This window comes from Carlito syrichta, unplaced genomic scaffold (assembly GCF_000164805.1).
Source record: "Carlito syrichta isolate Samal-C Ts95f unplaced genomic scaffold, Tarsius_syrichta-2.0.1 Scaffold274072, whole genome shotgun sequence".
NCBI lineage: Eukaryota > Metazoa > Chordata > Mammalia > Primates > Tarsiidae > Carlito > Carlito syrichta.
Window position 1 is genome coordinate 33,984 of NW_007218168.1, and position 24,597 is coordinate 58,580.

A 24,597-nucleotide genomic window follows, 5' to 3' on the forward strand; every position below is an offset into this window, starting at 1 on the left:
CAGGGGGTCCTCAGCCCGGCTCGGCGCCTCGTAACCTGGCGACCCACCCCCAGCAGCTCGGCCCAGCCATGGCGGCCCCCCGCCCGCCTCCCGCGATCTCGGTCTCGGTCTCGGCTCCGGCTTTTTACGCCCCGCAGAAGAAGTTCGGCCCTGTGGTGGCCCCCAAACCCAAAGTGAATCCGTTCCGGCCCGGGGACGGCGAGCCTCCCCCAGCAGCCGGGGCCCAGCGCGCACAGATGGGCCGTGTGGGGGAGATCCCCCCGCCGCCCCCGGAAGGTAGGCGGCTGGGCTTGGGGGTGGGACCCCGGCGGACGCCGGGCCGGGGGGCAGTGGTCTCGGGAATTTGGAGGTTGTCTAGAAAGATTGTTACGGAGGGGGCTGGGCGCAGCCACCCTGTCCCGAGCAGATGTTCTTACCTCATCGTGGAGCTCGTGGCTGGAAGCCAGGGCTCCTGGGACTGTTCCAAGTCCCCCGCCTGGGGGTGGGAGGCTGGAATGTGGGCCACGAATCGTCTCCTCTGGGTCCGTTTTCCGATGTGTAGCGGGAGCTGCACCACCCCTCCGCCGTGTTCCGGCCTTTCCTGACCCCCGGCTCTCAGGGCGTCCTGCACCCCTCCTTTCCTTCCCCACATGCACCGAGACCCCCGAAAGAGTGCTTGGGTTACGGGTCACAGCTGCAGACCGAGAGCAACTTGAGGGAGGGATAAGGGGGTCCCTGCCGACGGCCCGCTCTCTCCTTCCTACCCCAGACTTTCCTTTACCCCCGCCTCCCGTCGTTGGGGATGGTGACGACACGGAGGGCACTCTGGGAGCTGCCTTCCCACCGCCCCCTCCCCCGATCGAGGAACCATTCCCTCCTGCACCTCTGGAGGAGGAGATCTTCCCTTCCCCACCGCCTCCGCTGGAGTTGGAGGGAGGGCCTGAGGCCCACATACCGCTCCCACCGCAGGTATGGAGGCCTGGGAGGGGCAGGGGCATGAAACACCCCTATGGAAAGGAGAGGAGGGGTCCTTCTTACCTCGCTTGGACCTCTGTCCTATTGGGGTGGGAGGAAGGGATGGAGGTCTGGGATGGGTGCTCTGACCCCCGACCCTCTAGCCCAGGGAGAAGGTGAGCAGTATCGACTTGGAGATCGACTCTCTGTCCTCACTGCTGGATGACATGACCAAGAATGATCCCTTCAAAGCCCGGGTAAGAAAGGGACAGTGGAAGCGGGCCTAGGGTAGTAGAGGCTGGGGGTGGAACTATGGAGGTCTGGGTCCTCCCCTGACTGTACTTCCCTCCACCACCCCTTGCAGGTGTCATCTGGATATGTACCCCCACCCGTGGCCACTCCATTTGTTCCCAAGACTAGTACTAAGCCTGCAGCTACGGGCACAGCCCCCCTGCCTCCTTGGAAGGCCCCTTCCAGCTCCCAGCCTCTGCCCCAGGCACCAACTCAGCCTCAGAGCCAGACACAGATCCATGTTCAGCCCCAGCCCCATGTCCAGCCCCAGGCCAAGCCTCAGGTCCAGTTCCATGTCCAGGCTCAGCCCCAGCCTCTGTCTTTGGCTAACACCCAACCCCGAGGTCCCCCAGCCCCATCTTCTGCTCCAGCCCCTAAGTTTTCTCCACTGACTTCTAAGTTTACTCCTGTGGCTTCCAAGTTCAGTGCTGGAGCCCCAGGTGCACCAGGGTCACAGCCCAGTCAAAAACCGAGGCCCTCCGAAGCCCCCTCTTCTACTGGCACAGTCTCTCCTCAACCTGCCAGCTTCACCTATGCTCAGCAGAAGGAAAAGCCCCAAGTGCAGGAGAAGCAACACCCAGTGCCCCCACCAGCTCAAAACCAAAACCAGGTGAGGGACGGTGGTAGGATAAGTAAGTCTGAGGCCAGTCTGGGGCAGGGCTAAGTCAGTAGGCAGAGAACAGGCTGAAGGTGACCCTGAGAGTCAGGGTGGGCATGAGGGTGGTGAGATAAGCATGTTTATCCTGTGGGGTTAGACTGGTGGACAATGGTGAGAGAAAGCTCCTCTAGAGGAGGGGCCCGGGCAGATCTGGGACTGGGTGGGGCCTAACTGGGGGTGAGCAGAGCAGCACAGGCCCTGAATTAAGAGGATTTGGAGGAACTTTCCTTGTGCCTCTGCCCCAGTATGTTAAAACGGAGGGATGAGATCATCAGTCCAACCTGGTTTTTCCCATTCTAGGGTCCTGAGTTTATCTTTCCATTCCTTTGAACACTTGCACTGCCCAAGGGCCCATCTGGAGATAAGAGTCAGCCCCAGTAAACACTGGCTGAGCCCGCATCACTGCATGCCAGGCACTGTGCTCTGTGTTTTGAGGCTAGGACATGGGAGGGAAGAGATCTCTCCAAGAGGCGTGGCCCTTCAGGAGAGGATGGACCTAGGATAGAATTCCTGGGTTGGCGTCTCACGAGTCATTAGACTCTGGGAAAGTTAGGTGCACTTTGAGCCTCAGTTTCTTTATCTGTACAATAAAACCATCTGCTCCATGCAAGGGTTGTAAAGATTTAAGTGAGCCAGTGCCCAGAAAGTGCTGGATTCTATGTCTAGCACATAAGTGCTCAAAATAGAAAAGCTATAACTACAAAACAGTTCTAGCCTTCTGGTTCAGGAGATGAGATCTTCCAAGTTCAAGGGATCCTGATGGTCATCTAGTCCAACTGTCTATAGAATTCATTGAAAGTGTGGCTGTTTGTGTATACTCGGACACAATAGAGGAAGAAATGCCAGGGTCCTGTAAGCTTTGTAGAGTCCTGTAATAGGCACTCAGAACAGGGAGTCAGCTTGGAGCCTGGCGAGTTAGGAGAGGCTTCATGGAGTTGGTATCAAGCCTTGCAGGACAGGCTGAACTTAAGAACTGAGAGAGGAAAGGGAAAGGCATTCCGGTGGGAATAACTTGAGCAGAACTCAAGGGCACACATTCACAAGGGGTGTTTGGAGAATAGAAAGGGGAAGGTTCCTGTGGGAAGATTATAGAGGTACACTGAGAGTGGTAGGTGGGGGTTGGAGGGAGTAGGAAATGAAATGGCACACCCAGGGAACTTGTGAGTGTCATGGAGTCAATTCTTGAGTAGTCAGGAAAAGCAGTGCTTTCGGAAGCCTTCTGGAAAGTTTTTCCAATAGCGATGGTGTATTCAAGGTTGGGAGGTCAGTGATGTGTGTGAGTTTACTCCTGGGTAATATTGGTTGCAATGAAAAATAAGAGCTGCATGAGAGAGCTGTCAGAAAGGAAAGGCCTCCCAAGACTCAGGACTGATAAGCAACTGGAAAAGGAGGGGGAAGGGGAAGAGTTAAAAAACAACAACAAAAAGCTCAGGAAGGTTTGGAGCCTGGGTGTGTTGGGAAATGGCAGTACTGCTGACAAAATAGAGAAGTCCAGAAGGGGAAATGATTTGGACGGGAAGAGGAGGGGTCCAGCTGTCAACATGTTGAGCAACAGGTTCCAGGAAGACTTTCAGCTGGGACCGTCATTCAGTTAGAAATAAAGGTCGGGATTTCGAGTGATGGCTGAACCAGAGGTGTCCAGCATGGTAGAGGTGCCCGGTGTGGAGCAGGTGTCCAGTGTGATAGAGGTGTCTAGTGTGGTAGAGGTGTCTAGCATGGTGGTCAGGTCCAGCGGCACTGAAGGCTAGAAGCTGAGGCGCTTCCTGGGGAGTACAGAGATAGCAGAACCAGAGGGAAAAAGCTCCAGTGTGGGTGTGGGGGGTAGGGGGGTGGGTTGAGGAGGACGAGGACTGAAATCAGGCCAGAGATTTTACCGTTAGAAATTTGTACATGGTCTTGGTGTGGTCCGTTTGTACCCTGTGGTGGGGACAGAATGTAAGGCCTTGAGAAGTGAGTGGGTGGTGAGAAGTGGAGTTGCTGGTGTAGCCTGATCTCCAAGGCTGACGGGGAAAGCAAGGACTAAAGAAAGGGCTGTGTGCATGGGGAATATGTGTGTATACATGTGTATGTATGTGATTGTGTGTGTGTGGGTATGAATGTGTGAGTGGTATGTAAGTGTGTATTTATGTATGTGTGAGTGGTGTGTGCATTTGTGCATGGATATGCATGCGTGTGAGTGTGGTGTATGTGTGAGTTTTCCAAGTTGCAGGAGAAGGGTAAAGTTATGTGTGTAACCAGGAAGAGGAAGCCAGTGGAGGAGGGTGAGAGCAGGGATCAGGGACTGTTGTGGGCTGAGCCCTGGAGGATAGCTTGATATCGTCCCCTCCTGCCCTCTCCATCCAGAGACATTCTGGAAAGCAAGGACAGGGTGACAGTAGTGATTGCTGTGTAGAGAGAGGACGATGAGGGAGCCGAAACTGGCCAGCTTGCATGCTCTCAGCCATGGAGGGTTGAGATCCTAGGTGCAAGCAAGGTGGGAAGCAGGTAGGGGCTCAGGAGATGGAAAGGGTTGGAACAGCTGCTATGGGGAAGGCAATTGGGAATCTGGAGCCAGCAGCAGATAGCGAGCTGGACTGGAGGGCGCTGCGGTGTTGTGAGCTCACGCTGCAGTGTTAGTGATCTCCCTGCTGCAGCTTGCAGGCAGAAATAGGAAGTGGGTGGCGGTGTGACTTGGGGTTGCAGTTTGGGCCAGAAAGCTGCGGTTGGCTGTGGGTGGCAGGAGAGACAGTGAGAGCCTTGCAGGAGTGAATGGTCAAGGGGCCAGACTGGGGTCTTAGTGGACAAGGCCTGTGGGGTGAGCTGAGAGTTAGGGGAACTGAAGATATTCCAAATAGGTTCACTTAGTGCGTATGAATGAGGAAAAGGTAGGTGTGGTTGGGAAGGAACCTGGAGGTAAATCTTAGGCCCAGGGTGTTTTGCAACGGAAGGTGACTAAGATGGAAGGCCGTTTGGTCTGAGTACCACGGATATTGAAGCAGTGATATCGGTACTGGCCACAGAGGGTACAGTGCTGGACAGAGTGTCCTGAAGGACACGGGTGTCCTTGGGGAGGTGATACATATGAAGATTTTATGCTTCCAAAGAACAGACTAGGCCTTTAAAGTGGCACCAGAGACCAAGGACTGGCAAAGACATTCCCTCTGTCCCCAAGATGCCAGGAAGGGAAGACTGGAATAGGAAGGTTAAGCTTGCATTCCAGGGACACACATCATTTATGGGTAGGAGACGGCAGATCTTAAGGGAAAGTGGCTGAGATCTGGGCAGTCAGATTCCTGTGGACCTGTGTCTTACTGCAGAACAGGCATGGCTCTGAATGCAGACATTGTGGGGAATGGAGCCACGGCTGAAGGGAGAGGGATCTTGAGAGGAGATAGCGGGGAGGCTTTGGTGGTTCCTAGCATTATGGAAATGAAGACATCCTCAGGTAGAATGCTCAGTTGATGGGGCCTCTGTCCTGGGTAGACTTCTCCAGTCAGAGCAGACCCATTCAGTGTTCCTATGGGAGTGTCTCCTGAAAACACTGGTACAGGTCAGACACCCTACCCCCACCCCTGGAGTTCTCAGGGTTACCTGCCACGTACTGTCCCTAACCTCCATCCCCACAGCCAATCTCCAGTGCTCAGGATCTTCTAAATGGGAGGAGTGGGCTGGCCTAGGGAGTGGCCTTTGGACATTCTCTGAGGCCTGCTGGGGAGGGAGCGGGTCAGGTAGTCCCGAAGCCTCTCACTCAGGGAAGACCCTAGGATCTCTGTGTGGGGTCTGGGGGCTGGGGCTGGACTCCTGCAGATAACTCTGGGGGTTTAACCTGTGATTCCCGCCTGTGTTATATCTTCACGCTGACAGGGGCTGCTCAGCAGCAGGCGGGCCGGGTAGGTGTGTGTGCGCGTGTGATGCCATTGCGTGCCCCTTTCCCATGGGGGCGATGTCCAAGCATGCTCTGTGGAGTTGGCGCGTGGCCCTGGCGTGTCCGGTGCTTCCGTGACCTGAGCTGCTGTGTGCGTGGCCTCTGTTTGCTTAGTCGTTCTGGCCTGTCTGTGACTGCTCAGGGGGGTTTGGGCAAAGTGGGTGGAAATGTCTCACTGTGCGAGATCCAGGCTGAGGTCACCTCCTTTCCCAGTGTTATTTGTGTAGTGTGGGGAGGGAGGGCTAGGGTAGGGAGGGAAAAGGAGGAGCTTTAAGGGTCAAACCTGAGCATCTGGGAAACAAGCCAGGAGCTAAGTCCTCATTAGAAGAAATGGGGTAAGCTGGCCTGGAAGGGTTTTGGAGGGAGGGTTTTGGAGGGAGGGTGAAGAAAGTGTTGGGGTTTCAGGTGCGCTCCCCTGGGGTCCCAGGACCCCTGACTCTGAAAGAGGTGGAAGAGCTGGAGCAGCTGACCCAGCAGCTAATGCAGGACATGGAGCATCCTCAGAGGCAGAACGTGGCTGTCAATGGTGAGCCCATTGCCCACTCCATTAAGGACATCTGCCCCCACATCACTGGGGGCCTGAGCTGGCTGACTTCTCACAAGCATACATCTTTTCTTCCATTTTTTTGCTGTCTTCTCTGGCCTCCCCAGAACTCTGCGGCCGGTGCCATCAGCCCTTGGCCCGTGCACAGCCTGCCGTCCGTGCGCTGGGGCAGCTGTTCCACATCACCTGTTTTACCTGCCACCAGTGTGCACAGCAGCTGCAGGGACAGCAGTTCTACAGCCTGGAGGGGGCGCCGTACTGTGAGAGCTGCTATACTGTGAGTCTGGCTGGCTGGGCAGGCAGGCCAGAAGCTGGCTGTGGAGTGCTGGTTCCCTGCTGACTTTCTGTGCCTCCTCAGGACACTCTGGAGAAGTGCAACACCTGCGGGCAGCCCATCACCGACCGCATGTTGAGGGCTACTGGCAAGGCCTACCACCCACAGTGCTTCACCTGTGTCATCTGCGCCTGCCCCTTGGAGGGCACATCCTTCATTGTGGACCAGGCCAACCGACCCCACTGCGTCCCTGACTACCACAAGTGAGGTCCTACCCACTTGCTTTCTGGCCTCTTTGGGTCCCTTCCATCCTTGGTCTGGTAGTCAGGCTGCCACCCTGGCCCCAGGACAGCCGCAGAGTCTTGCTTTCTGGCCCCACAACTGATATGTAGACTGCAGGGACCGAGTCATGTGGATTTAGCTGTCCGTTGGCCTTAGGCCTGAGTAGCGAGTCCTGTTGCTGTCCTGTCCCATCCTAGCCCTTGAGTCCAAGGCTTACTTTAAATGTGTCTGGTGTTTAGCAACACATGCTGGAGTGAATTCGTTTTACCCACAGGCTGGGTTCTAAGTTCTTTTAGAGATCAGTTCCTTGGAACACTGGTTTCTCCTCAGAAACTGTGTGGACAAGGTGGCTACTTTCTTGGGCGGGTTAGCAAAATCACACAATGTAGTTAATGGGCTGTGGGAAAACTGTAGACTGACCCCCACCTCTGATGGTGCATTTGCAGTGTACAATTTGAGGATTCCATCTGGGGTGGCCAGGACTTTGCATCCCTTTGCACTGTCTGGTGGTCAGGGCAGAAGCATCCCATGTGGGAGTTGAGGGATGAGAGGATCAGGACCTAGGATAGGGTGGGAGGGTGTTTTGGGGTGTGCTGTCTACAGAAGCTGCAGTGAGGGCAGGGTATGGATCTAGTGGGAGAGAACCCTGTGACAGATGTGCAGAAGGAAGGGGCTTTGGGAGAGTAGGAAAATTCCCTGGATGAGGGCATGCTGTGGTAGCTGGGTCTTTAGGCCTTTCTGGTGAGCTTCCTCCTCCCAGAGATGTGGGCCTAAGAAAGCTGCCTTGTTGCTGCATAACCTCCATCTTATCACCCTGTGCTCTGATAGGGGGGATGAAAGCCCAGGTGCCCTGCACTAACTCTGCCCCCCTTTCTGTCTCCCCAGGCAGTATGCCCCGAGGTGCTCCGTCTGTGCAGAGCCCATCATGCCCGAGCCTGGCCGTGACGAGACTGTACGAGTGGTTGCTCTGGACAAGAACTTCCACATGAAGTGTTACAAGTGTGAGGTCAGTTGTCCCTCAGAGCTCCTTGGGCTGGCTCTGGCCAGGAGGTGCTAGGAGTCCCTGCTCACTAAGCAGGTGGTAGAAAGTATCAGCATGCAGGAAGCAGGGCTGTGGAGGGTGGCCTGTGGCAGCACCCACACCCGCCCTGCCCAGATGCTTCCTGTGGCTGCAGAAGAGGGTGGGGTCACTTTGAGTTGTAGATAAACCAAGAAAGGGGAGGGAAGGGCATTGTGTTTTATTTGGTTCACGCTTGTAGTTTGTAATCCCAGCACTTCAGGAGGCTGAGGTGGGAGGATTGCTTAAGCCCAGGAATTGGAGCCTGGGCAACATAGTGAGATTTTGTCTCTATAAAAAAATTATCAGGGCGTGGTGGCGCATGCCTGTAGTCTCAGCTACTTGGGAAGCTGAGGCTAGAGGATCACTTGAGCCCAGGAGATTAAGGCTGCGGTAGCCACTGATTGTGCCACTGCCCTCCAGCTTGAGTGACAGAGTGAGACTCTGACTCAAAAAGAAAAAAAATGGCTCTAACCACTACCAGACTTCTTATAGGAAAGACCTAGTGGGTAATTGGAAGTGGGAGAGGGATGGTGGGATAACAAGGACACCAGTTCTGGGCCATGAAGCATCTGACCTTCCTAACTCCAAGAGGGTGGGGTGGAGCAGGGCCTTCCTGGCTAGTGTCCCTCTCATCCCTCCTTCCTTCTTCCCAGGACTGTGGGAAGCCCCTGTCAATTGAAGCTGATGACAACGGTTGCTTTCCCTTGGACGGCCACGTGCTTTGTCGGAAGTGCCACACTGTTAGAGCCCAGACCTGAATGAGGACTGGCCCGCCCCTTCCGGACTGCACGTCCATGCCCCGTGTTGGACCACCCACACTGAGACCAACCGTCCCCCACCCTCCTGCCCGCTCACCCGCCCACCGTTATTTTTGTCTAGCTCCTCCCTTCAATCCAAACCCCACCCCAGCATCCCAGGTGCCCTGGCCCAGGATCCTGACATGGCCAAGGGATGCAGAGTCCCAGCCCTGGGGTCTAGTCCTCACCCGTCCTGCAGGGACTGCCCACCGTCCTCCAGGTACCCCACCCGAGGGGGGGGCACCAGGTTTAGTGCTGCTGCTTTCACTGCTGCACCCACGCCCTCGGACGGCCCCTGAGCAGCCTCTGTACTCTGCTTGCTGAGGGCCAGGAGCCTGGGCTGACCGGCCTGGACATTCCCACCCTCCCCCATGCTGCCAGGTTGTGGCTACAGCTACAAATAAAAAAAAACAAAAAAAAAAACCTCGTTTTCCAGAATTCTCAGGAGTCGACTCTTGTAGTGGGATAGAGGGATAAAAGTCCTGGTAGGGGTCAAAACTCATTTCCTGTTTATTTACAAAAATATATATGTATATGTATGTATATATATTAAACCCTCCCCAACTCCTTCCCATGATCACCTTTTTACTTCTACCCCACCTCCCTTTTAAAAACAAAGAGGCTTGCAGGGTGCAGAGGCAGGATCCTCCTGAAGGTCAGCAGGAGCAGCACCAATAACCTATGTGTGGTAGGTCCAGGGAAGGGGGTGCAGGTGAATGGCCTTGAACGACCATGGCCCCATCCTTGCTCCCTGCAAAGGGGCTTGGGGTGAGGGAAGGCCTCAAGGGTGTCACCCTCAGCAGCTGCTCAGTCCTTGAATCCCTGAATACTGCAAAGAATGCGCTTCTGGTGCCCAGACAGTGTGATTCCCATCTGTGTCAGGTCCCTGTGGACAAGGAAGGGGCAGCATGAGTCAAGAGGCCCCACCCTGCAGCCCTCCCATGCCCCTGCAGCTCCTCATCCTCACTCGGCCGTCAGATCCAGCACACACTCCATGGTGTCCAGCCCTGCCGAGCGGAAGTGCAGGATGTAGCGTTTCATCCGGATGGACTCGAGCCATTCAGAGACGCTTCGATAAGGGATCCCGTCTGAGCCACTCAGGCTGGGCAGGCGAAGAGTCACCCTGTGGGATACGGGCTGCGTCAGTCACTCGAGGGTGCAGGGGCTGATCTGCCTCAGCATTTGCAGCTGGATGTCTGGGCATAGAGGTCATTTGGACTTTGTGGATTAGCCCGGCCATTGTCTGTAAGCCCACTTCTGGCCTGTTTCTCTTGTGTGCGCACAGCAGTGGGAGGGCTGACGGTCCTGCTACATCCACAAACCTAGGGGAAAGGGCTGCTCTGGGAGTCCCAACAGAAGATCACCAGCCCGTCTCCCAATGGAGTAGCCAGTTCTGGGCACCTGGCTGGGTGCTGGCTAAGACATGACGGTCCCACCAGCTGAGAGGAAGCGGAAGACAAAACAGAGGCCCTGGCTGTTGGTCCTGCGTCGGCTGCCTGAGTTCTGGGAGCAGCCCCTGCTCACCACCTTCAGCCTCGGCTGTTATTCTTGCACTCTGACACCCACAACACAATGAGTGTTCCTGTACTAAAGTCAGCCAGAGCCAAAAACCATTAGCAAAGTAAATCTGCTGGGGGGAAAATATCCAGCATTCCAGAAAGATTAGCACATGCAGTCTCCAGTGTACGAGGGAGTTGTGCTCCAAAAGATAGTTTCAAAAGTTGGAACTTGGAACACATTTTCTCCCAGAAACAAGGTTATATATGGTGCTTGGATACAGAGGCCAGTCTGCCAGGCTGGCTACCCGATAAAGCACTTGAAGGTCAGCCTTGCCTGTCTCTCCCATCTTGCCCCCTCCCATCTGTTCACTCTACATTCAGGCCATGTTTTTGGTAAAATGCAGTTCTGACCATGTCCCTCCCGTGGGTAGTTTAAAACATTGGTTCTCTGCCTTCCGGATAACGTCCACATTTCTCAACAGGGCTGGTCTTTGCTTTGACTCCTGCTGTCTCCCCAGCTTCACAGCCGCTGTCCCCAAACTAGAGGCTGCCATCATCCTGCACTGTCTGCAATCTGCCAGCCCTCAACTTTCCTCAGGCAGGTTATGTGAATGGGGAGCCTTCTCAAATCTCCTGAGACTGACCTTGCCTCCCCCACCTCAACCTGGCTGCCAGAGCTCCCTGGAGCAGATACCAGGTCACAAGTACAGTTTTATCTCCAGTGTTCAAAGAGCTTGCACAAGTAGGTCCTGCAAAAACTTGCTGAATGAATGACTCTTTGCTCCACAATCAGAAATATGTCTATGGGGAAGGAGATGCATCCCAAGTTTCTCAGACTTGGCCACAGTACAATGCAGTGGGACTGGCAAGAACGGCTCCAGGGAGGGTCCCAGCTTAGGCAGCCTGGGAAGGAAAAGGATGGGGTCCCCAGCCCAGGTGAAGTTAGGGAATTGGAACTTAGCTGTAATCAATTTTCTGCAAATGCGAGGAATCCAGAGCGGACCACGTGGACTCTAACTGTGGTCTTGCCTCATATGCTGGACTTTGTCCAGAGCTCCTCAGGCCCAGGACTCAGAGGATGTGGCTGAATACTCATTTCCATTCTCCCAGAACTGCCCTCCCAATTCTGTAGTCCTTCCCCAGCTTGGTTACCTGGGGTCAAAGTTAGCGATGGTCCGTAGGGAGTGGGGGTTGGCGAGCAGTTGCTCCAGATGTGCCCGCAGCTTGTGGAAGTGGGGCCGGCGGGCACGGTCATATGCCCAGCAGTTCTTCATAAGCTCATACAGCGGGGCTGGGCAGTCCACGGGAGGAGGTAGCCGGTACCCGTCCTCAATGCTCTTCATGACCTGTGGTGGGGGACAGGGAGGACACCCTAAGATAAGAAGCTGACCTGGAGGCCCAAGAGAAACCTGTGTTCACACAAGATCATTGCAATGTAGTCCTAAGCAGCCCTGACTAAAGAGATGAGTAAAGAGATGAGGTGAGGGGAGCAGAGGAGACAGAAGTGCAAAAAAAAAAAAAAATACCTTGACTCAGGAAGAAGTAAGGATATTTGCCAGGGGAGGAAAACGGAAGAGGCTATGGGAGGCTTTTGGGAGATAAGAGGTGTGAGGTAGGGATAACATGGAAAGGACTATTCTGGGCTCACCTCCTGATTGCTCATCTCCCCATAGGGCTTGTCCCCAAAGCTCAGCACCTCCCACATCACAATCCCAAAGCTCCACACGTCGCTGGCTGTAGTGAAGATCCGATGGGCAATGGCTTCAGGGGCTGTCCAGCGGATGGGGATCTTTCCTCCCTGAGAAGGCATGTGGGATGGGGATAGGGAGTTGTTGTGTCCACATGAGCATGAGTACTCATGCTTGTGCTCTGTGAATGGCACGGCATGGTGCATGTGAATGCACATGCAGTGTGTACAGGGCTCTAACCTGGGTTTCGTAGGTGCCGTCAAAGTCATCCAGGAGGCGAGTCAGGCCAAAGTCAGATACCTTGCAGCATAGGTTCTGACTCACCAAGATGTTCCTGGCGGCCAGGTCCCGGTGGACATAACTGTGCTCACTGAGGTAGTTCATGCCAGACGCTATGCCCTGCAGCATGGCCACCAGCTGCCCAGGGACCAGCTGGTCCTCCCGCTCCTGCAGCAGGGTGAGAGGGTGAATCAGGGTATAGACAGGGCCTCTCCCAATGCCCAGGGTTTCACAGTGCACCCCATTCCACTGGTCTTCTGCCCTCCTCACCCTCAGGAAGGCGTCCAGGGCTCCGTTCTCCATAAACTCTGTGATGATCATGATAGGCTTTCCTGAGACACAGAGCACACGTCAGCAGGCCCAGAACTGGGTTTCCTGTCCTAGATAGCACATCCTCTACTTCTGGCAGCCTTACCCCTTCCTGCTCCATTGCTCTCCCATCCTCCCACTCAGGGAGCCCACCCCTCATACTTTTTGTGACAACGCCTTCCAGATGCAGAATGTGTGGGTGGTTGAACTGGCCCATGATAGTTGCCTCTCGGAGGAAGTTCCACCACTGGCCATCTGGGGACGTGTCTTTCAAAGTCTTAATGGCCACAGTCTTGTAGTCCTGACTGGGGAGTCTCAGGGTCCCTCGATACACTTCCCCAAACTCTCCTAGGTAGAAAAAAACAGGTTGTGGCCTGATGCAGGTGCCCCCAGGGGACAAACAGCAACCCCCTCCAGCCCCTTTTCCTTCTCTGGAGGATCAAAAGCATGGAGTGCCCTTTCTGGGACAGGGCTTGGACTGGCCTTAGTCGGGAACTGGAGAGCAACTCTGTGACCTGTTTCCCACTGTCTTGCAGTGTTAGTCTAGTTCTTGGCTTGCAGCAGGTGCTCAGGAAATGCGGGGTGAGTGAGTCCTGTGCCGTGGGATTGAGGAGAGTTCATGAAGGGCAGGCCAGTCTGGAGCTAGTGCCTAAGAGATGGGGGAAGCTGCCTCTCTTCCATGAGCTCCTCCGGTCACGGCTCGGCCAGCTCGGCCACACAACAGGCAAGGACACTGCCAAGCTTTGTTCTCCGCTCAGATCCATTTCCTCTGGTGACCCAGGGGATCGGGGCAGCCCAAGGACACTGGGCCCCTGATGGGGTGGAATGCTGGGCTAGGTATGGAATTGCTCCCACATTTTGGAACCATCAGAGAATAGCCTGGCCCTCAGCAAAGCAACACATCTATAGATAAGGATAATGTGTTTAACACTCTATATCAGGAACTCCAAAACCACAGAAGCAAGTGTGTAGGAGGTAGGGGCTGCTCCAGGGCATCTGATGAGTGGTTTTTAACATGAACACAACAGTTCAAAGAGGATATAGGGAACAGCAGAGAGATCGCATCTGGAAATTCTTGGGCCAGAGGAGAGGCCAGCTGGACTTCCCAGGGAAGGTCCGGAAGGAAGGGGCCTGTTGGCGGCTCTATGCTGCCCCACAGAGGGAGCTGGCTGTGGTGTGCAGCAGAACTTACCTTCCCCTATGACAGTGTCCACCATCAGCCAGGCTGGATCAAGCTCCTGGGTGAAGTCCAGGGCTCCCTGCGCAGGGTCCTCATATGCCTGGAGGTCCACGTAGGGCTTCAGCCACAGCTTGTCCTCTGTGGGGAGACCAGGATTGGGGTCTCAGTCACAAAATTACTGACTTCAGGGCTCAGGAATATTGGGGGGAGGTGAGGAGGAAGGGACCAGCAACAGACCCTACATCTCCTATTCTCTGAGGTGATGCCCATTTTGGCTGAAATGGAAGTAAGTCCCTCTCCTTAGCCACTAAGCTTTCCTTCTCCCTGTCTATGCTCCTGTCCTCATGCCGCAAGAGCCAGAGCCCACACCCAAAGAGCACATGTACTGCCTCGGGTTGCCCAATCTTTCTAGTGTCTAATCCTGTCCTTCCTCTTTACCCCTGGTCCCTACACCCCTCCGGTCAGTCACACATTCCTAGATGAAGGCTCACTTTGCTCTTGCCCCACTTGGATGGACCACTCACTCTCCCTTTTGTGAGGCATTTAATGAGGTGACAAGCAGGAAATCCACATGCCTCAGAGGACATCAATCCCCCTCCTGCCTAGCCTCAGCCTGCAGACCTAGCGTCAGGATAGGGAAGGCTGCCCAGAGCCTGGGGGTGGCGAGACGGCAGCACCAGCAGCTAACAGATAATTGCATCAGAGCCACTGGGGGCTATCAGTACAGAGTTAATTAACCAAAAAGTTAATTAGGTAGCAAAACACAAGAGCCCCAGGACAATAAATTCCACTTGCATCCCCCAGAATTGGACTACCAAATGTGGGTCCCTTGGTCCCTTCCCAGGGACAACTCCCAATACACACATACACAGACACACACACAGACACACACACAGAGACATACACACACACACACACACACACACGTGCACACAGCTCACCTCGATCTACATCAGTGACATGATCACGCTGCCTCTGTTGCCGCTGCCGCCGAGATTTCCTGTTGGGGAACAGGGTTAGGAACCAGCTTCTCCAGGGTCTCAGGGCCACCTCAGGGATCCCATGGGCTCCAGCTAAATTTCCCCCAGATATGACAGGGGGTAGGAGTGCAGGATGGGTGTTAGGACACACCCGAGTTTTGGTACTAGTAGATGGGAGGTCACTGGGCTACAGACAGGGGCTTTTGACTGGGCAAAGGGACCCAGGACTGGGGGATGGTGGGCGGGGGGGCGCGGGAAACAGGAGCCGCCAGCACCTTGAGCGGAAGACAAGAATCCCGAGCAGCAGGGCTATACCAAGCAGCAGCCCAAAGATGACGGCCACAATCTCTCCTCCAGTTAGGCCCCTAGAAACTGCAGGCATAAGAGATGAGGAAGTCTGGGGGCTCATCGTTCATATGGATGAGGAGGGTTAAAGGGGAGGGCCCTGGGTACAGACGAGGTCAGGTCTCTTATGGGCACCAGGTACATATCTACCTCTACACCAGGGACAAGGGGTGTGTGTGCATGTGTGTAGAGAAAGTGGACAGGTCACCCAGTGGAACCGGAGCTGAGGTGCTAAGTGGGATGACAGGGGCATGTGTGCCTGGGACAGAACACAAGATAACCCACCTGGTGGGCTGGTCCGAAACTCATGGTCGGGGGAGAAAGGGCCAGGGCCCAGTGGGGTCAACATGCGGACTCTGACGATGTAGGTGGTGTCTGGCTGCAGTTCTGTCAGCAAGACCCTGGGTTCTAGAACCATCTGGTGCCACTCTTCGTCCTGTGGGTGGGACTTGTGTTATCAGGGATGTACTGAGCCAGAGACCCGGGTAGATTTGAAGGATGTCCTGGGAGAATGTGGGGAGGGGCTGACTAGCAGAATGGTTAGGACGGGGGTCTTTGTAAACTTTTGTCCTAAGAAAGCCACATTGTCTACTTTAGGTAGATTCCTCCCTCCCTGCACCCCTGGCTAGGAATGCTGGGGTGCGCCCAAGCACAGACACCGGAGACCGTCTCTCAGTAGCATCCTGACCTGGTTCAGCACATGCAGCTCGTAGCTCAGGTTTCCCCCGGGACTGCGAGGCCAGGACCTTGCCCAGCTCAGCTCCAGCTGCCTCGGTTCTTTTTTCACCAGCCTCAGAGACAGGCCTGACAGTGACTCTGGGAGTTCGGAGGGATGAAGTGGTATTTGGAAGGAAAGAAGAAATGACCCAAGTAGCTTTTCAATTGCTTTGGCAATTTGTCCCTGTCCCCACCCTACCCAGGCCCCTCACCTGCGTGCCCCATGCTGATGCTGAGTGAGGCGCTTGCAGGACCGGAGCTGCCCAGCCCTGATACTCCATTTAGGGCTTCAACGTTAAAGGTGTAGTTGGCATAAGGTTCCAGGCCATCGACACGCACTGCAGGCAGGGTGAGCCCCTGGTTTCCCGGAGAGAAGCGCACACCTCCCCCACAGGGCTGGCAGGGCCCCCCGTCCTGAGCTGTGCCCTGGCACTGGGAACACCCCACACTGTATCTGACATCCTGGCGTCCCCCCATATCTGCTGGGGGTTCCCAACGCAGGGAGAGCTGAGTCCCCGATGCAGAGAAGCTGAGGTTTTGGGGAACTGAGGGAGGACCTGTGGGAGAAGAGGAGTCATTAGCAGGAGCCTCCTCACTGTCACCCAAGCTGCTGGGGCCCCTTCTCAACCCACCACCCAATCCGTGAAGTCCTCCAAAGTCCATGTGGTAAGATTTGATTCCTATTGAGGAGCATGTGACTTGATCACATCTTTGCATTCTTCTAGGGAGACCAGGGGGCCAGGGCAGGGCCTGAAAGTGCCTGACACCCTGGATCATCTTCTATGTCTGAGCCTTGGGAAACTCTGACCCGATGAGGGCTCAGCTAAGGTCCATCCCCCTCCTCCCAGATGGCCAGGCCTGCCTCCTTGACTCACGTGTGCATGCTACCTGGGGGCCCTCCCCAGAAGCTCTGTAGTGACCGCTTTCACAAGTGCAGATGGTGGCCCCCTTGGACTCGGCTGTGCTGTTCTGGGGACATGTGAGACAATGGAGTGTGTCCATGTCAGTTCGGTAGAAGCCACTGGGGCAGGCTAAAGAGAGAATGCAGCAGAGCTGTGGTTTTCTAATGTTTTTGCAGGTAGAACCACCACTGTCCCTGCCCACCCCTTCCACTGGCAACATCTCTGCATGTGTATCCAGGACTCTGGGATGCTTGGGTTAAAAAAAAAATCACTGAAATGAGGTATCAGCTTCCTTCCCTGCCGTGGCTTCCCCGAGACTCTTCTGAGAAGTACCTTGGGTTCTCACCAACTTCATCCTTACCAACACATTTCTCGCCGCCGCTGCCTTCCTCATAACCAGGCTCACAGTGGCACCGTCCCACCGGCACCAGCCATTCACCATCGGGGTTACAGTGCATGCGGGGTGCACCCAAGGGCCCGGGGCTGGCCCGTGCATGGGGCAGGCAGGTCCCCGCCACTTCCACCAACCCAGTGGGTCCGGGGAGAGTGTCAGGGAATCGGGCCAAGCCGTGCAGGACCTCAGGACAGCGCTGGTAGAAGACCCGGACCGACACCAGGGCCACACAGGCACCGGGGTTGTGGAAAGCCAGGTAGAGGCCGCGGCGAGTCAGGCGGCCCAGGGAGCAGCGCTCCACGTTCAGCTTCATGGAGCCGGAGGCGAGGTCTCGGATGGTGAAGCTCTCGTCTGGGGCCACTGTGGTCACCTGGAAGAAGGTGGGAGAAGAGGGGAGAGATGGCAAAATCCTGCTTCTTTCCCACATAACAGAAACAATTGTTTAATACTTCACAATTACCAACCATGAGCAAAGAGTTAATTACGTGAGGTGCTGGGCTAAGCACTTTGTGTGCATTACACTGGCTAGCCCATGTGATCATCCCACGAGGTAGGATGGCTCCTCATCTCTGTTTAACCGATGATGAAGTTAAGGCTCAGAGAAGTTCAAGACCTTGTGAGACCGCACAGCCTCTATGTGATGGGGCTAGGACTGAAATCCAGCCAGTGGGACTCTCCAGTCCACAACATTTCCATTCTTTGGAGGTGTTCCCAACCCCAGTGCCAATGAAGTGATCAGTTATAGAGTGTGTCACAGTTAATTTATTACTAATAACAAATTTTACAACATTTTCTCGTTGGAAAGAAATGAGAGCACACCCTATCATAAAACACTCCTTACTCTAGCCTCCAGTAGGTTTTCCTGAGGGATGGTATGAGAGTGCTGGCCTGCAAGGAACTGTCTCATTATACAACTCTGGCTATACCCATGGGGATGTGTCACACATGAACAGCACCATTCTAATAGAAAGTCTTCTTCGTTACTCTTCCCTCCTCCACCATGGTGTCCTGTTATCTCAGTGGATGCTGGCAAAAGCCTCTAAAATAGTTAATGCTGGCCCTATTATTGCTATTTTATGACTAGGAAACAGAAGCTTGATGAGGTTAAATGATACCTCTACAGCTGGGACTAAGCAGAAAAGATACTTAAATCCATCTGCAACCTCCTTTTCCTGTCCCTGCCTCTTTCTCTCTTTTTTCTTAGTTGAGTTGGGTCATGGTAAGGGACCAGGCAGAGGTAGTCATCAGGACCGAGATGGCACGGAGGGTAGCAGCACCTTCTGGAACAAGGGCCGCCGGAGCTGAATGCCCACATCCTGGTCACTCTCCATGTACAGAAGGTTGAAAGTCTCTTTGCAGCCCAGAGGCCCGGCTCCCCCAGGAAAACTCTTGCAGTCTCGCACAGTAAACTGCAGCTCCACATGGACACGGGAGGCCTCCTCCCCCCGGTAGATCCAATTGGAGCGAAGCCAGTGGTCAGTGTCTCCACGTTCTTGCAGTGGGCAGTCCTGGTACATGTAAAGGGGTGTCCCATTCAACATCTGCTGCACCTCACTCCACTGCAGGGAGAAAATCAGAGTCAAGGACGAGATCATCACCTGCTCCCCACACCCTTGTGTTTGAGAGCTGATGGAGAAGCAACTAGTGTCACTGGCCACAGGTTCATGCTACTTATCCTGCCTCTCCCCACCCCTCAGCTCCAGGAGAGTAGGTTAAGTGTTTAGGGTCAGGGATTTCTTTGGAGAGAGGATGGGCAAGACAATAGCCCCTTAACATCCTAGCCAGCCCTGGTTCCTTCTGTCCACCTATTCCACCTACAAGAGTGTAAGCACCAATTTTTACCTCTTTCATCAGCAAAGCTGTCAGGTACCCCAAAAGCAAAGTTCAGTCACAAAATCTTTCTGCCTATTTGTTCAGAGAAAAAGAGACTCAGGTTTTAAATATTAAAGCCCCTAAGTTTGGAGGGAAGAACATAGAACTCTCTGTCTAGGGAAATCTCATTGTTTCCAATACTTCTTCCAGTTACAGCCATTATAAAAGTCAACAACTGACAGTTGGCTGGGCTTCTAGGCACTATCTGGTCCATCCCCTCCTTAACCTCTTTTGCATTAAAAGAATTTTTAAACTTAGTAATAATAATGGCTAGCACTAATATAGTGCTTACCACTGCCAGTCACTGTTCTAAGCACTTTCCATGAGGAAACTGAGGCACAGTGATGTCTAGTGACTTGCCAAGGTTCAGCTATAAGAGGCAGAGCTGGGTTGTGAGCCAGGAACTTCAGGACCCAGAGTCCATATTTTTAATCATTATGCCCCTGTGTGCTCGCTGTAAAAAGTCAAAGAGCAAAGACTGACACAGAATAAAAAGTTTAGGTACCTCTCCATCCCAGCCTTCCACCTGTATTCCCTGAGGTTGCCACTCTTAACAATCTGGAGTAAAACTTTCCAGACCATTTTCAATGCCTCCAGAGAAATGTTTGTATGTGTCTGTTTTGCTTTTAACATAAATGAGATCATACAGTATTATTTTGTAACCCATTTTCTGTTTTCACAAATAATAAGTCTTTGAAAGATATGCTCAAATATTTATAGATCTAACTCTATCAACCCATAAATAATTCTCCACTGTATGGACATATTATAACTTATTTACTCATTCACCAATTGTTGGACATTCAGTAGCTTCTAGGTTTTTTTTTTTAAATAAAGAAAATATGTGCAGGCCAGCCATGATGGCTAATGCCAGCAATCCTAGTACTTTGGGAGGCCGAGGTGGAAAGATTGTTTGAGTCCAGGAGTTTGAGACTAGCCCAAGCAACACAGAAAGACCTTGTTTCTACAAAAAAGAAAAAGCAAAATATTCACAAAAATTAGCTGGGCCTGGTGGTATGTGCCTTACAGTCCCAGTTACTTGGAAGGTTGAGGTGGAAGGATCTCCTGAGCCCAGGAGGTTATGTCTGCAATGAGCTATGATGGTGTCACTGTACTCCAGCCTGGGCATCAGAGACCCTGACTCCAAAAAAAAGAAAAGAAAAAAGAAAAAAAAATGTGCAGATAAATGTAGGATTTTTGTAGAGCTGCTACATCAAAGAGTAGATATACTGCAAATTTTATAAGATACTGCCAGATTGTCCTTTAAAAAGCTTTATCAATTTATACTTTCACTATGAATGCAAGAGGGCTCATTTTCTCAAAACCTCATCAACACTGAATATTAATGATCTTTTGACTTTTTGCTCATTATATGGTCAAAATACAGTTTATTATCATTTTAATCTACAGTTCTTGGAAGAGAAGGTTATGCCTTTCTCTTTTGTTCATTGGCTATTTGTATTTTTATCTGTTCATAATTTTTGCCTGATATCCTATTATCTTTCCATTATTCATTTAAATTTTTGTACATGTTTTAGACATTAATCATTTGCTCGAAATTTATGTTTCAAATATTTTCTCCCATCTGCCTTCCCTCTTAACTTTGCTAATGGTGACTTTGATGTGGACACACACTGTACATTTTTATAATCTTTCCTTTTATAATTTCTGGGTTGTATATTTTGCTTGGGAAGCTTTCCCATCCTAAGATTATAAAGATCTAGTTTTTCTCCTAAAATTTTTATAGGTTTGGTTTTTAGGTTTAATCTCCCTAGAATTTATTTATTTTTGTGTACAATGTGAAGTGGAGATATATTTTTACTTTTTAAAAAAAATTATGGCTGGGTGTGGTGACTCACACCTATAATCCCAGCACTTTGGGAGGCTGAGGTGAGAGGACTGCCTGAGCCCATGGGTTTGAGACCAGCCTGAGCAACTCGGTGAGACCTCAACTCTACAATAAATAAAAAAAAAATTAGCCAGGCAAGGTGGCGTGTGCCTGTAGTTCCAGCTACTTGGAAGGCTGAGGTGGAAGGATCACCTGAGCCCAGCAGGTCTAGGCTGCGATAGCCTAGTGAGTGTGCCACTGCACTCCAGCCTGGGCGACAGAGTGACTCCAACTCAAAATAATCATCATCATAATAATAATCTATCCAATAACTATCCAATTATCAGTTTATTGACTAGTTGATACTTTTCACATTGATTTGCATTCCAATGCTATCATATACTAAAATCTCACACATGTGGGTTTGTTTTTGGACTTTCTATTCTATTCCATTGACCCGAGTAATCTTGTACAATGCCACATGTTTCAATTATAGTTGATGTTCTGATATATACTGATCAAACAAGTCTCCCATTCCATGTCTATTCTTGAAAGCATATTCTCAACCATTCTTATGTATTTTCTCTGTAAGATGATTTAAGAAGCTCTCAAATTCTGTAAAATATCCCATTGATATTTTGGTTGCAACCCCATAATTTATTAAAGAGCCTGAGACCCTTAGAAAGTTCACTTTCTCCAAGCTTTTTCTCCTCTATAATAGGGGAGTGCTCATCGCTACTCTCAGTTCTAGGACAAGGCAAGAAAAAGCACCATTAATTGAAAAATTAGGTGGGGGTGGAAATATAAGCTATAAGGCATGCATTTTGGTATTATGTTAGGGAATTCAAAGATCGAAGGCAAGGGGTCCAAAAGGCAAAGGAGCTGAAATGGAAAAGGCACCGATAAGGGGGGTCAGGTGGACAGGGTGCTGGGTGGTTAGTACGCAGCTCATTAGCCAGATTGCCCTGGCTGCAGTTGAAGACAGGAGAAGCAGATGTTTGCAGCTGTAACTAGCCTCTCCCAGTTCCAGCCGTGACAGATGGGGGAGAACCAGCTGCCTGGGATCAGCAATAAGGATTCCTTCACTTATTACTCAGGCGCTGCTGGCTGCCACATGGGTGCATGCTGAGCCTGAACGTCTGCATGTGTGTGTTTTGGAAAGATGGGGAGGAGAGGGGACAAGACAGATAGTGGGAACGTGATTGCTGGCTGTACTCTTGCCCTTTTAGTGCACAAGATTGTTCCACCTGAGTTTAGAAAGGGGCCTTGCTGCCACCCCAACCCAATTAGGGACAAGTTATTTGGGTGGAGGCGGCAGGAGCACATGGAAGGCCCATGGGAGCCAGTAGATGGACCTGCAGCCACGGTTGCGGGATGATTAACTGCTTTATGAGATAAGGCACCTATTAGGGTTGGCCTAATCCAGGATTTTCTAAACAGCCCCTCCTGGAGGACACATTATGGTTTAGTCTATTAGCTTTAATTACAGGCCACTATGTGGGAAAGCAGAGAATGAAGCCAGGCTCCTGGGACCCAGAAGAAACGAGAAAGCAAGTAATCCAACCCCAGAACAGAGGCCTGATGGAAGTCTTAAGTACAGTGGTAAGGAAGAAAACATCAAGTGGGGGGTCCAGGACCAGAGTCATATGCTCCAACCACTGAGGTAGCCTCCTGTAGTATGGGGCCAGTTCTGTTGTGAATTGTATGTTTGGTCTCTGTCCCAGTTTTTAGTCAAACAACTCCTAAAACTCTCAGAATCCACAATGTGCTAATGACATGACTGATGGCTGGAGGCTCCCGGCCGGGGATGGAGGTCTGGTTGCCAGAGGAACCTACCTTGTGATTGGAGGGTTGGGACTTTCAGTTCCACCCCCAACCTCTAGGGAGGGGAGAAGGGCTGAAAGTTGAGCTGATCACCAATGGCCAAGGATTGAATCAACTGTGGCTATGTAAAGAAGCCTCCACAGGAACCCAAAAGGACAGGGTTCATAGAGCTTCCAGGTAGCTGGACACAAAGAGGTTCCTGGAGGGTGGCGCACCCCTTTGTAAATACCTTGTCCTATGCATCTTCTTCCATCTGACTTGTGTTGTGAGAATACAGTAGAAACTCAGTTCGGTTTTTCCTACATTATCAGGGGTGATCTCCGGACTTGCCAAATGGAGTCTGAATATGCTCTCTGGGACTCACCCCACAACCACCTCTCTGACACTGGGTCTTAGGAACATCCAAGGAAGGAAGGGACTTGAGGGCAAGTTCTTCCTACTCCAACAGCTGGAATGCATGGTGTGCATGGAGCCTGCCTAGGGAGGTATGAAGACCAAGTCAAGAGATCAAAGACCTCTAGGGTCTAACTCTGGAGGAGTCAAAGGCCCTTTGAAGAACTTTGAGGAAAGCTTTGGATCACTTCTCCAGAAAAACATGTCCACATTTACATATACTGAATTTAGAACACACTTTTATGGGACTCCCGGCCCTCCTACCCCAAACCTGTCTATGCAACTCCATGGGGGTGAATGGCTCTCAGATTAGTATGTTTTTCTGGTGTTTCAGTCCCGAGCAAAGAACTGGTCTCAACCTTCACCCATTCCCAGCACGGCACATTCTGTCCCTGGGGATGTGGGCTCATCTCACTCCCCCGACAAGTATCTACTAGTATTCACAATTATTTGCCAGGGGAGCCAGGCCATTGAGACATTCAACTTGGGGTGAAGTCCGATCCCCCCCTTTACGTCCCATTCAGGAGGCTCTGACTCAGCCTCCCCCCCTCAGGAGACACTTCCAGTTTTTCCTGCTCTTTTCTCTGTTCCTCCACCTACTTGTCTGCCCCATTTCCCACTGGTCTTCATCCTTGAGCCTTCCCAGATCCTTCACTCCCCTGTCACTTACCCCATCCTCTGGGGGATCCAGTAGCCAGCCCAACTCGCCCTGTGCGGTGCTCGTGTCCATCAGAGTCACTGAAGGTGGGGAGGAAAGAAGCCTGTCACCTCTGGGGGAGAAGGTGCCTGCGCAACCCACATTCCTCATCCTGTTCCTAACAGCTGTGACTTCCAGAGGCTTAGGGGAGGGAAGAGGCCCAGGCATGAGGAGTAGAGAGCTCCAGAGATTTCACTGATTCCAGTGTGAAGGGAGGAAGGCAGAGTGGGGCAAGGGTTGGAGTACTCGATCTTTGACCAAAGTCAATGCAGTAAGCATGAGGAACAGCAGCCCCACAAGACTTTCAGTCACAGGAGCCGGTGCGGCCTGGGGCACCCGTGAGCTGCAGGACACGGACCGGCAGGGACAGGCGCTCACCTCGGCAAGTCACCAGTGGGTAGTGGTGACAAGGGGCCTCGGAAGGGGGTTCCTGTGTGGGGAGGCTCACTTCCACAGTCAGAGGGTCTGCTCTACCCAGCGACCAGGGCTACAAAGTTGGGACAGAGGCACAGCCCCAGCCTGGGAAGTGGGAGAAACTGGGCCCAGAGGGTGTGCAAGCTTTCACGTGGAAGGTTGGACCCCTACAACAGGGCACCCCTGCAGCGCCAGTCCTAACCTTTCGTCAGTGGTGGGTCCCTCTGTCCCTGGCCTAGGTTAGCAAGAGGCAACTTCCCAGCGCTCAGATCTCTAGGGTGGGCACCTGAGGCAGGGACTGCCTGGCAAAAGCGGGGCCCCAAGACGGCTGGGGTAAGGTTGCAGGCGCCGCTCTCACCCCCTGGCACAAAGTGCCGGCCTGCAGGCCTGAGGGTGACTGACCGAGAGAGCAGCGGTTTGGAGGTAAAGACCAAAGATGGGCCTGGCCAGTCGATGGCCCGGCGGCGGGCAGAACAAGGGAACTGGAGGGGCGCGGGGAGGAGGGCCTCAGGAGCGCCGGCTCCCGCGGAGGG

The 24,597-nt window shown here is 52.8% G+C and overlaps 3 protein-coding genes across 4 annotated transcripts in view; 1 reads left to right on the forward strand and 2 right to left on the reverse strand.

Moving 5' to 3' along the window:
* FAM131B (family with sequence similarity 131 member B) overlaps positions 1 to 805 on the reverse strand; it is a 32,943-nt gene extending 32,138 nt beyond the window's left edge. The window contains exon 1 of the mRNA XM_008052384.2: positions 417 to 805. The gene's annotated coding sequence lies outside the window, so the exon portion shown is untranslated. The remainder of the gene's footprint in view (positions 1 to 416) is intronic.
* ZYX (zyxin) lies at positions 19 to 9,155 on the forward strand. Of its 2 annotated transcripts, XM_008052385.2 has the most exons (9): positions 19 to 276; positions 749 to 948; positions 1,098 to 1,190; positions 1,298 to 1,834; positions 6,192 to 6,312; positions 6,438 to 6,607; positions 6,689 to 6,867; positions 7,772 to 7,892; positions 8,600 to 9,155. In XM_008052385.2, the coding sequence occupies exons 1-9, from the start codon at positions 69 to 71 to the stop codon at positions 8,702 to 8,704; spliced, it is 1,734 nt and encodes a 577-aa protein (XP_008050576.2). In that variant the 5' UTR covers positions 19 to 68; the 3' UTR covers positions 8,705 to 9,155. The 2 variants fall into 2 exon arrangements, with proteins under 2 accessions (XP_008050576.2, XP_021565367.1); XM_021709692.1 differs by lacking the exon at positions 1,098 to 1,190.
* Positions 9,156 to 9,550: 395 nt separating this feature from the next.
* Positions 9,551 to 24,597, reverse strand: part of EPHA1 (EPH receptor A1) — a 122,508-nt gene continuing 107,461 nt past the window's right edge. Inside the window, exons 3-19 of the mRNA XM_008052398.1 lie at positions 23,624 to 23,691; positions 18,314 to 18,595; positions 17,004 to 17,406; positions 16,616 to 16,771; positions 15,953 to 16,297; positions 15,712 to 15,839; positions 15,309 to 15,459; positions 14,954 to 15,050; positions 14,640 to 14,698; positions 13,711 to 13,836; positions 12,681 to 12,866; positions 12,480 to 12,541; positions 12,171 to 12,377; positions 11,891 to 12,040; positions 11,395 to 11,588; positions 9,711 to 9,866; positions 9,551 to 9,629 (exon numbers count right to left, since the gene is read on the reverse strand). Coding sequence (XP_008050589.1) covers positions 9,551 to 9,629; positions 9,711 to 9,866; positions 11,395 to 11,588; positions 11,891 to 12,040; positions 12,171 to 12,377; positions 12,480 to 12,541; positions 12,681 to 12,866; positions 13,711 to 13,836; positions 14,640 to 14,698; positions 14,954 to 15,050; positions 15,309 to 15,459; positions 15,712 to 15,839; positions 15,953 to 16,297; positions 16,616 to 16,771; positions 17,004 to 17,406; positions 18,314 to 18,595; positions 23,624 to 23,691 — 2,849 coding nt within the window. The remainder of the gene's footprint in view (positions 9,630 to 9,710; positions 9,867 to 11,394; positions 11,589 to 11,890; positions 12,041 to 12,170; positions 12,378 to 12,479; positions 12,542 to 12,680; positions 12,867 to 13,710; positions 13,837 to 14,639; positions 14,699 to 14,953; positions 15,051 to 15,308; positions 15,460 to 15,711; positions 15,840 to 15,952; positions 16,298 to 16,615; positions 16,772 to 17,003; positions 17,407 to 18,313; positions 18,596 to 23,623; positions 23,692 to 24,597) is intronic.

Excerpts from the sequence above, each read along its gene's own strand:
- ZYX (XM_008052385.2), top strand. The coding sequence starts at position 69 with ATGGCGGCCCCCCGCCCGCCTCCCGCGATCTCGGTCTCGGTCTCGGCT. Across the intron at positions 6,608-6,688 it reads ACTGTGAGAGCTGCTATACT|GACACTCTGGAGAAGTGCAA; the intron begins GTGAGTCTGGCT and ends GTGCCTCCTCAG. Across the intron at positions 6,868-7,771 it reads TGCGTCCCTGACTACCACAA|GCAGTATGCCCCGAGGTGCT; the intron begins GTGAGGTCCTAC and ends CTGTCTCCCCAG.